The 11326-nt window shown below is 36.8% G+C and overlaps 1 protein-coding gene across 2 annotated transcripts; it reads left to right on the forward strand.

Annotated features, from left to right (window-relative positions):
• The first annotated feature begins 1012 nt into the window (after positions 1 to 1012).
• LOC120157702 (ubiquitin-fold modifier-conjugating enzyme 1) lies at positions 1013 to 9467 on the forward strand. 2 transcript variants are annotated; one of them, XM_039168760.1, is made up of 4 exons: positions 1013 to 1440; positions 1513 to 1574; positions 9120 to 9250; positions 9312 to 9467. In XM_039168760.1, the coding sequence occupies exons 1-3, from the start codon at positions 1108 to 1110 to the stop codon at positions 9247 to 9249; spliced, it is 525 nt and encodes a 174-aa protein (XP_039024691.1). In that variant the 5' UTR covers positions 1013 to 1107; the 3' UTR covers position 9250; positions 9312 to 9467. The 2 variants fall into 2 exon arrangements, with proteins under 2 accessions (XP_039024691.1, XP_039024692.1); XM_039168761.1 differs by having other exon boundaries at positions 9120 to 9467.
• The last annotated feature ends 1859 nt before the right edge of the window (positions 9468 to 11326 follow it).

Here is an 11326-nt window from a genome sequence, read left to right on the forward strand (position 1 = left end):
CCACTCCTTGGTTTTTGGAAGTATGCATCAGGATATTAATTTCTAAGTTTCTAACCATCCACTGTGGTTTACCACTCTGATTTTGTGTTTTGACTGTGCTATTTTAATGGCTTTTGTATTTAGGGTAATTGAGGCGTGCTTACAAGTTCTACATCGGTTTACGGTGAATCAGTTTGTATCGTAATGCCGAAGTTTAAGCACAACATATGTATGGATATCAACTGCGAACGTTTATTTTTAAATAATCCAAAACTTTTAAACAAATATTATTTTATATTTACTTCAAATTTATTAAATAAAACTTAATATACATCAAAATCTTATTTTATACCTAAAGATAAATATTTTATAAATAAACATTTATAACAATTAATAATATTTTAATAAAAATATTATTAATTTATAAAATTGTGAACTACTTCATATTAAAGTTTTTATCTATTTTCTTATAAAAAAGTAAAATTGATATCACTTTACGACTTAAAAGAGTTTATCAAATAATTAATTGATCAAAACTTAAATAAAACTTTTAACAGTTAAAAGCATATTTTATTGGCTATAAAACCTATTACTACATACATATTTAACGTACAGATGTATGTTTGGGTGATTTTCAATTGAAAATAAAAGAAAAGGTCAGGAGGCTCTTTATAACCTTAAGCTTAAAAGAATAAGGGTAAATTGCATTACAGTAATTTTTTTATTAATAAATTTATAATTGGATGATCATATTTTAAAATTTATAATAAAATACTCAATTAATTAATTATAAAACTTAAATTGAAAAAATTAAATCAAGTTTGCAATTAAATGAACTGTGTAACATTCAATTAAAGTAACTGTGTAACATTCAATTAAAGTAACTCAATTGTGATATTTTAAAATAAGACGACCCAATTATAAACTTGTTGATAATAGAGAGGCGTGTCTGTAATCTACCGAAAGAATAAATGATCGAATTTCCAACTCTACCCTCATTGATCCGCTACAATTGCAGATCTTTTTGTACCCTCGGAATAATAGCTGAAGCTTTAACAGGCAGGCAGCCGCTATACTTCAGATTCCCGGGAAATTATCTAGAGTTTGCAAAAGAGGTGAAACCCGAAAATGGAAGGCTGGGACCCGAACACGAAGTCGACGCTGACCCAGATCCCGCTACTCACGACGAAGGCGGGTCCCAGAGACGGTTCAGCATGGACTCAGCGGCTGAAAGAGGAGTATAGAGCTTTGATCGCCTACACGCAGATGAATAAGTCCAACGACAACGATTGGTTCCGGATATCCGCCGCCAACCCCGAAGGGACTCGTTGGACCGGCAAGTGTTGGTACGTCCATAACCTTCTCAAATACGAATTCGATCTCCAGTTTGATATTCCCGTTACTTATCCGGCCACTGCTCCCGAGCTCGAGTTGCCCCAACTAGATGGCAAGACTCAGAAGGTGAACCTTTTATTTTTTATTTTCTCTTTTGTTAATTGTTGGGTTTGCTGATTACTTTGTTTTTTCTGTTAGATGTATAGAGGAGGGAAGATTTGCTTGACCGTGCATTTCAAGCCACTTTGGTCAAAAAATTGGTATGCTGAATTTTGGAGTTTCTTTTTGTTTTTCGAAATCGGTGGTTTCGATGACTTAATCTATTGAATTGTTTGCTCTCGTGATTTATTTCAGTTTGAAAGGATATTAGTGACAGAGAAAGTAGAAAATTTTTGCTTTTAATTTTAGTTCATGCGATTTTTTTTATAAGAATTTCAGGCATCGTTAAAAAACTCCTTGATTAAGTTCCTTAATCAGCGGAATGAGAAAAATAGTGCCTTAGGATTTTATTGAACATATCAATAATATACATAAGATACATCCCTATAAGTGCACTAAACACAGGCAGGTAAACACAAGGCAACCTTGTGACCCATATACATCAACATTTAATCAACCAATTCCTTCTTTAGCTAAGGCATCAGCCTCTAAATTAGCTGTCATGTTTACCCATCTAACCACACTTTCGAACACATTAAGCCAGTGAACAATGTCTCTAACCAAATAAGCATAAACATCAGGACAGAATTCAACCCCCTTAACCCAATCCACTACCATCTTGCTGTCACTTTCAATAATCAACCAGTCTTGTATCCTCCCTCGAAAATCAACATAGAATAGTAGCCCCTTTTGAATAGCTTTTAACTCCATAAAAGTTGGAGGTCCCAGACCAGCAGGCTCCTTGAAAGACCCTAATATTGATCCAGAGGTATCTTTTAAAACTCCTCCTAAACCGTTCTTCTTCCAATCCTTAGTCGTAGCTGCATCAATATTAATTTTCACAAAACTCATAGGAGGAGGATGCCAAGGAATAGTAGACACAATCATATTAGAATGGATGGAACAAGCGTCCCCTAAGGAGGGGTCTGAAATAAGAGTCTTTAAGAATATACACCCCTTCATTCTTCGCTAGGAACCATGAAGCAAGCCTAAACCTTGCTAAGAAAAAGAATTCAACCTCATCGAACTTCCCTCCTTCAAAAACAATTGAGTTCCTCAATTTCCAAGTAGTCCAAATAACAACCCCTGGAATAAGAGACCAAATCGGAGAATCAGTCTTCAAAGCATCCCAAGCCAAGAGAAAACTTTTAGCATTATAATGGAAAATAGTTTGAATCTTCCAAAAGTTGAGAAATTTATTCCAAATAGACCACACCACCAAACAAGAGAAAAACAAATGTGAAGGAAACTCTTCTTCCATCATGCAAAGAGGGCATAACAGGTTCTGAATTCCTGTTATTCCTCTTTTCACCAGTTCTATTTTAACAGCCAACCTCCCTAGAACAATCTGCCACATAAAGGACTTTACTCTTGGTGGCAGCTGACCCCTCCAAACAATATTATTCCAAAAGTAGGCCTCATCCGAACCTAAAGAACCTGATGAGCATAGATTAACAGCAGATTTAACAGTGAACACCCCATCCCCAGACCCTTTCCAAATCATCCCATCCGAACTATCCATAGTAAAAGCAAAAGCCGAGATGACAACCATCAAATTAGCCCACTGCTCTATCTCCCAGTCATTTAAATTCCTACGAAACTGCACATCCCAAATCCAGCCGGAAGTGCTATACTCCCCAAACTCAAATAATTTGCCTGTTTTATTGATCGAAATGGAAAAAAGTCTAGGGAAAATAAGCAGAAGTGGATAATCCAAAGCCCAAATGTCCTACCAGAACCGAATAAATTTTCCATCTCCAACTAAAATAGAACACATACTTCTCAACTTTGAGCCAATAGGGTCATCTTTAAAGTGGTTATCAACCACTGATCTCCAAATCCAGGATACTTTATTTGGAGTCTTACTGTCAAACAATAACAAAGAAGGATCCAAATTATATTTAGAACAAATAAAATCCCTCCAAACAGACCCCCTTTCGTTTGCATACCTCCAAGACCATTTTCAAGAAGTGCTCTATTCATCAAATTCAGATTCAGCATACCCAAACCCCCTCCATCTTTGATCTGCATACATTCGGCTAGCTAACCCAAAGGATCTTACTTTTATCAACTCCCCCTCCCCATAGAAAATTTGACATCATTGAATTCAGGGTTTTAAGAACCGATGCTGGTATCTTAAAAAGAGATAAGTAATAAATAGGAAGCGAACGTAGAACCGACTTAACCAAGACCAGTCTCCATGCTAAAGAAAGAGAGGCAGCCTTCCATCCTGTTAATTTTTTGGAAAAATTATTGATCACATGATTCCAAATAGCAGCAGAATTCCTAGAAGCCCCTAAAGGAAGCCCTAGATATTCAGAAGGAAAGCTTCCAACTGAACAACCAATAGTATTAGCCCACTCATGCACTTCCTCATCATTCAAATTCACACCAAACAGCTTGCATTTCTTCATATTGAGCTGTAAACCCGAAATAACTTGGAACACTCGAAGCACTCTTTTCACATTTAGAATTTGCATTTTCGAAGCACCACTAAAGACAATGAGATCATCCGCAAACTGTAAGTGAGACAGATTGAAAGACCCCTCATCCCTCCCAATAGCCAATCCAGAAAACAACCCCTGTGAAACAGCCTTTAAAATCAGTAAATTAAGGAGTTCACCAATAAAATTAAACAGCAAAGGGGATAAAGGACATCCCTGTCTAAGACCCTTTGCCATAGGAATTTCCTCAGTAGGGACTCCATTAACCATAACAGAAACTGAAGCTGTGGAAACACATTTTTTGATCCAGCCTCTCCACCTGGAATCGAAACCCATTTTCTCCAAACTAAAAACAGAATATTCCAATCCACAGAATCATAAGCTTTCTTGAAATCAGCTTTGAAAACACAATCTTTGTGTCCATTTTTCCTCAAAAAGTCGATTCCTTCATTGGCAATTAAAGAGCAATCTAATATTTGACGACCTGGTATAAAAGTGAATTGTGTGGGACTTGTTAATTCTGAAATACAACTCCTCAACCTCCTCGAAAGACAATTGGAGAGGATCTTATATAATCCACCAACTAAGCTAATAGGTCTAAAGTCATCAAGGTCACCACTATTAGATACCTTAGGGATAAGAGTAATAAAAGTATGATTAATACCATGTTCCCACTCTTTTCCCAAATAGAAGTTATTGAAAAACTTCATAACATCTCCCTTAAGCATATTCCAAAATCTTTTAAAAAATCCCATATTTAGACCGTCTGGCCCAGGAGCTTTATTCCCATTATAAGACTCAATAGACTCCCAAATTTCCTCCTCAGTGAATTCTTTCTCTAATCTCAAACTCTGTTCGAGTGAAATACTAGAAAAATCCAGCCCAATGTCTTCCACTTGAAGGGTAAACTGATCATTGAAAGCCTTGAAAAAATGATCTCTGACTGTTGATTTAATAACATTCGGGTCATGAACAAAGTTGCCATTGACAAGTAGAGCATTCAAGGCATTTCTTTTCCTCCTAACTGAAGCACATGTGTGAAAAAATCTTGTGTTTCTATCACCATCTTCTACCCACTTCGATCTTGAGTTCTGGAACCAAATCTGCTCCTCTATCTTATACAGCCTCCACAATTCTGATCTTAACACCTTCAACTCATGTGCTATCTCAGAACTGTAACCAATTAGTCCCTGATGAACATCCACCTCTAGCTTTTGAATCTTCGATTCAAGATCTGAAATCATATCCCCTGGAAACTTGTCTCTCCTCCCTGCCCAATTTTTTATTGCCATTTTGGTATTTTCCAGAATGCTGAAAATTCCAGCATTCCTCTGGTTTTTCTTACATTCTCGAATTGAGAAGTTGACCACATCCTCGAATACAACTTCATCCATCAGATAATTAAAAAGTTTAAAGTGTTTCTTACCCCAATTAACCCCACCATTTTCAATAATTACTGCATTATGTTCAGGCACAGACCTGGGTAGTAGAGATTGAATTAAATCTGGAAATACAGCCAAGAACTGGCTATCAACCAAAAATCTGTCCAGTCTAACATAGGTTGGTGAATCTTGGTTATTACACCAAGTAAACCGACCCCCACTCAATGGCAGATCAATTAAACCTGTGATGAGCAGAAATTGACTGAAAATCTCTACTGAATTCCTATTTTGGGCTCTACCCATCTTCTCGTCCTCATGAAGATAAACATTTAGGTCCCCTCCAACACAAATAGGATCATTGTGGCCTCCAATGAACATGCCTAACTCTTCAAAGAAGCCTCCTTTCTCCTCCACAGAAGGACCATAGACATTGATGAACCTACATCTGAAATTATTGGCACGAAACCTCCCAGTAATAGCTATGAATCTACTGGAAATAAACTGATTTTCCATCTCAAAAATATTGTCATTCCAGCAACTTAGTAAACCCCCTGAAGCACCAACCGAAGGGGCTCAATAAACCCTTGCAAGTTGTTTAAACCACACCTTCTAATAAAAGATTTCTGAAATTTCTCCAATTTAGTTTCCTGCAACCACAGAAAATGAGGGCAGTGATTATACACTAATCTCTGCACAGCCCTTTGCTTCTCTTTTCTACCCAAACCTCTGACATTCCATGTCACAATAGATAACTTTAGCTTCATCATAGAAAACCCAAAATAATCCCCCTTAATCTTCCCCGAGAAATCAACCTTCCCTAACAACGTCCGAGCCATACTCAAGACTAATAATTTTTTCAATGAAAGTCTTCTTCCCCTCCTTCAAAGAAATACCTAGAACTTGACAGACTTCCCAAGTTGCCATGGCTTCCTCCACCAATTTCGAAAACTGAGGAGAAAAGACAATATAAATATTAACCAGGTCCACAGTATCCCTGGTTAATACTCTCATTTCCCTTCTGTAATTCCTACATATCTGTGAAGCAAAAAGTAGGATTGATGCCCGATCCTCATAATGATTATTACAAGATAAAGGAACCAACGATGTATTCTGATCATTAACAGAACAAAAGACATCAACATCCTGTTCAGTTTCCCTGATTTCTGAAGAAACCAGCTGAATAGTACCTTCAGAAGCATTATGATCTTTATTCAGAATAACATGACAGCAACTCTTAGAATCCTTCTTCCTTGATCTTAGCCAAATTCTTCTACCTCTTGATCTTCTGTATACTCTTGAATAACGACCACTGCTCCTCTTTCCACCAATACAATTAAATGATAAACCAGCTGAAACCGGAAAACTCAGTTTCCAGCGATTAAGACTCTCCTTGCAGTTTCCACTCTCCTCCTGTATCAACTTACCATTAACCTCCTTACCTATTCCATAACCATCAACTTCCTGGGCGCCGTCAATTTCCTTTTCATCTAGTAAGCCTCTTTCCTCCTCATAAGACTCTAAAGAAGTCCGAAACTTATTAGAGTTATCTAGCCCATCCCACATAATTTTAACAGCAGGCCCAGGACTAGAAGTAGAAACAGGGGAACTGGATTCCCAATTAGAAACAGTTTGGGCTGAAGAAGTGTGAGTCACTACCTCTCGCAGCCCAAGACCCGCATACTCCCTGTTATTATTTAAATCAGATTCCAACTTTCCTGACAACCCATTCATGTTGCGTTTCATGAAGTACTTTTCCCCAGAATATTCCCCACCACCTTCATTCCGCCCACTATCTTGTGTTTACTGAAGCCACGTGCCCACCAAAGACCCAACTTCCTTACTACCTGACATACACTTGTCTTCATCCTGTTCAGAGAACTTATCACCAATTGGACTTACATCGGAACTTCCTGCCGGCGACTTTCAAGGAAACACTGAGGAGTAATCAAGCACCGAACCCAGCTTAATCTTAACTTTAAAAGATCTTCCATAAGAATCAATAGATATCACCTCTGGGACATCGAAAGGGCTGGCCACCCTAATCAGAATCTTCACACTCGAGAGATCTGCTCTATTTTTTTGAATCTTCATGGACGTCTTCCACCAAACCCCAATTCCTTGCTAAACATTCCAAGAAGGATATTTGCCAACACGAAAAAGGAACCCCGAATAGCTCTACTAGACAGAGCCATTGGAATACCATCCTTATTCAGTAAGGGTTCCAATCTATCAAACCAAAAATATAAGTCATCTTTTTTCATCATCCATGCCTCCACCATCTCTTCATTCGACTTGAAAGTCAGAACACAAGAGTTCCAGACATAACCCCAGCTGGCAATCTGGACTTCAAAACCTGCAAGCAGTAGAGCCTTCTGGACTGATTCTAACTCAAAAGAATGTTTAATGATCCCCGTTAAAGACCTCTTCACCCAGCTGGAACTCTCTAAGGGAATGTACATTTCCCAAGAATTTTTCAACCCTTTCCTCCTATTGAAACCTTCATTTGCTTTTTCCTTCTGGTCCGATACATAATTCTTCAGTCTTTTAGACAATAAGGCATCCTTGTAAGATCTTTCATCCCTGACACTCCAGTTAAAAACAACTTTCTGATTTGACCCTGATGGATCAGCAGAGATCATATTTGAAGTCATCACCAACGAACTGATCTGCCCTCCTGGCCTCGCCCGAGCTTCTTTAAACCTTGCAGCACCAACTTTGATTCTCCAGCCATCAACCATAGAGCCATTCAGATTATAGATAGCTCTTCTAAGACTTTCCTCATTATCAAAATGAACAAAAGCGAAAGTGGAAAATTAGTATTTTGGATTCCTAGTTTCTCTAGGAATAAACACTCTAACAACCGGACCCTGCTTTGAGAACAACTCCCTTAATTCTCGACGAGACACTCTTTTACTTAGATTATCAACAAACGCCGACCATACTTTCTCGGAAGAAACCTTGCCTTTCAAATTCTCTCTCTCTACGTTTCTAACTCTCTCACTCATCTTTTTTGGAATTTAGTTGTACCTCGAGTGAGACAAACCGCAAGTTCATGTGCTTGAAGTCTACAATTATGAATCTAAATGTTAGGTTCTATTTACTCAGGCTCTGGTGTGTGAGTCACATTGATTTTTGATTCCCCCTCCCCCCAAAGTTTTACACGAGTGTACTTTGTGGATCATGTGATTCCCATACCTATGCTCAATTATGAGTTTGACACAAATCTCCAAACAAAAATAAAGAGTTGGAGCAATATAAGTTAGGTTAGGTAGGACATGGAATTCCAAATCTAGAATAGAAGTAACATGAATTACGTCGGTGTCAATGGAATCCGATATCTAAAATGAAGCCTTTGATCAAGGAAGTTTACATGACATTGTCTGTGTTCATATTATTTTATTGGAAAATTTTGGTTTTACATACACAAATCATCCTTGAGCTATTTCCATATGTTCATTTTCATGGTTAAGTAAATTATTGTCCTTTCATGAACACGATCAGTTTGTCCAATTCAGGCAAATGATCTTAACAAATGTTAGTTCTTAGCGACACTCTAATAGGTAGTACCAAATTTTAGCTGTTGGCGACAGAGTCTAATATGTACGGTTTAAGGAAGATATAGAGGCCAACTTTGAGCTAACCATGGGGCAGAAGGGATAGGCACTGCTTTATCCAACTCTGTCGCCACTTGTGGATGAATTTCGCAAACAGCGGTCTCTATTGATGTCGGTTATTCAATAGTTCTATCACTCTGCTCTTTCACACACTTTCTTTTGGAATTGTTACTCAATGTTTGTATCTTCTCTGATCTGGTTGTCAGTCCTAGGTTTGGTATAGCACATGCACTTTGTTTGGGTCTTGCTCCATGGCTTGCTGCAGAGATTCCGATTCTCGTCGATTCTGGAATGATCAAGCATAAGGATGATGCAGCCTCATCAAATGAGTCTTAGCATATCGATTCCAGGTTGATCAATCATAAGGATATGCGGTATCATCAGATGAGTCCGTAGCATTTTCAGATGTTAAAGGTGGACCTTGAGTTTTTCATAAATAAGCACACAAACAATAATCATACAGTTTTATGGACAAATTCATTTGTATTGTGATCAAATGATGATGCTGAAACTTTGTAATTTCTTACCGTTGTCAAGATTGTTTTGGATGTCTATATCAAAGTTTGTCGCACATGTTTAGTGATCATATAAAAAATTTATCCTCTAAAATTTTACTTCACAAAATTAGTGATGTATGACATCTATTTTAGAGTTCATTTAATGAATAATAGCAATTTAGGTTGACAATATAGTCGAAGATTTCTCTGATTCAAGTGTTCGACTTTTTTAAAATTATTTTATAAATATTTTTTAACATTTATTTTTAATAATTTATAAGTTTATATATATTTTTAATATTTTAATTTTTTTAATATTTTTATATTTTAAAATTTCAATAATGTATTAAATTCTTAATTTGTTCTTAAAGATTAAATAAACCAGTGTTACCTAATTCGCTCCCCACCCCCACGAATATCGTTTGGATTCGTTTGTTCCAATTTAGGATTTGTCCCCGTGCCAAATCGTTAAGGAATACGTTTCACAACGATGAAATTGGCGAACCAAAAACCCATCAGCCATCATAGAAAAAACAAAGATAGAAAGGGTGGAAAGAAAGGTAATCGGTGTAAGGGTCGATGATGCAGATCGTCGACGGTGGAATCAAAGGTTCTCTTTTGATATGTATTTTAATCATCAAGGGTGGAAGATAGGGGGAAGATCAGACGTCCAGAAGACTGAAAGCTTGTGAAGGGGGAGAGAGAGAAATAAAACTTGTGAAAAGAAAGAGAAAAGTAAAGAAGATAAGAACACAAGAAATCCAATAAAAAATAGGGTAAAGTATAGTAATGGTAATTGAATTTTTCTAAAGCTTTCATTTAGGTCTCCCAACTTTTAAAACTTGCGATACAATCCCCCAACATTTAGTCCGTTTGTAATATAGTCTCTCAACATTTAGTCCGTTTGCAATATGGTATCCAACGTAACTGGCCGTTAGACGTCATTACACTATCGTTAGTACGTTTGCAATATGGTCACTGAACTTTTAATGCCCTTGCATTTAGGTCCCCCAACTGTTAAAACTTACAATATAGTCTTTAATTTCATTCTAAACGCTAAATTCCTTTTCGATCTCAAATTTCCTTTTTCATTTTTCTCTTCTCATTTCTAGCGTAACTTTTCAGTCGGGATGCATGGGAAATTCTAATCTAACTTTGAATTATGTGGAGGTGTTGACTTGAATAAGGGTCCATTGAGATAAGACCCGACCAAGGGACTATCGGGACCATCAACGATTCAAGGTGTAATGTTAGTGTAACATCCCAAAAGCCGGGTCAGTGACTAAAATGTAAATTTTGGAAACTTTGTGCTCAATTTTGAAATAAGTTAAAAGTTTTGGGATTTAAGTAAAGAATTTTGATGATGGATTAAATAGCATAGATGGATAATTAAAGGGGCAATTTAGTCTTTTCAGCTTAAAGGATATTTTGTGTTTCCTTTAAATAAGAGTTGTACACGTGGGTTTTGGGAGATTTCTGGAAGCCTTCTTCTTACTCTCTTCATCTTCTCATAGCTCCAGCTTAAAGGTAAGTTTGATTTTTAACTGTTAATTTCTGGAATTTATAAGTTGGTTTTGAATCTTTGGGGGTTATATAAGCTTAAGGAAAGCTTGTATAAACTTAAAACATCAAGAAGAGAGAATTAGAAAGGAATTTCTATTAAAAGATTAGAAATGAACTTTTGATATAGAAAGGTTTTTGAAATTCTAAGGATGAATTTGACTTGTCATCAATCTAATTAAGAAGTATGAAGTGTTAGAATTGGAATTAGAACACATTGAAAATTTGGTATGATTTTTGAATCTCATATGGAAGATAGGATTTTGAGGTTTAAGATGAAATAAATGAATATAGATTGGTTTAAGTATGTGTACTAGAGTTAGGAATGAAAAGGGGGTGATATATGAAGTGTTTGA

Source organism: Hibiscus syriacus, unplaced genomic scaffold, assembly GCF_006381635.1.
Source record: "Hibiscus syriacus cultivar Baekdansim isolate YM2019G1 unplaced genomic scaffold, ASM638163v2 tig00111273_pilon, whole genome shotgun sequence".
In the NCBI taxonomy this organism is placed as follows: Eukaryota; Viridiplantae; Streptophyta; class Magnoliopsida; order Malvales; family Malvaceae; genus Hibiscus; species Hibiscus syriacus.

Coding starts and splice junctions, on each gene's coding strand:
- LOC120157702 (XM_039168761.1), top strand. CDS start 1,108: ATGGAAGGCTGGGACCCGAACACGAAGTCGACGCTGACCCAGATCCCG. Junction 1,441..1,512: donor TAGATGGCAAGACTCAGAAG/GTGAACCTTTTA, acceptor TTTTTCTGTTAG/ATGTATAGAGGAGGGAAGAT. Junction 1,575..9,119: donor CCACTTTGGTCAAAAAATTG/GTATGCTGAATT, acceptor TCTGGTTGTCAG/TCCTAGGTTTGGTATAGCAC.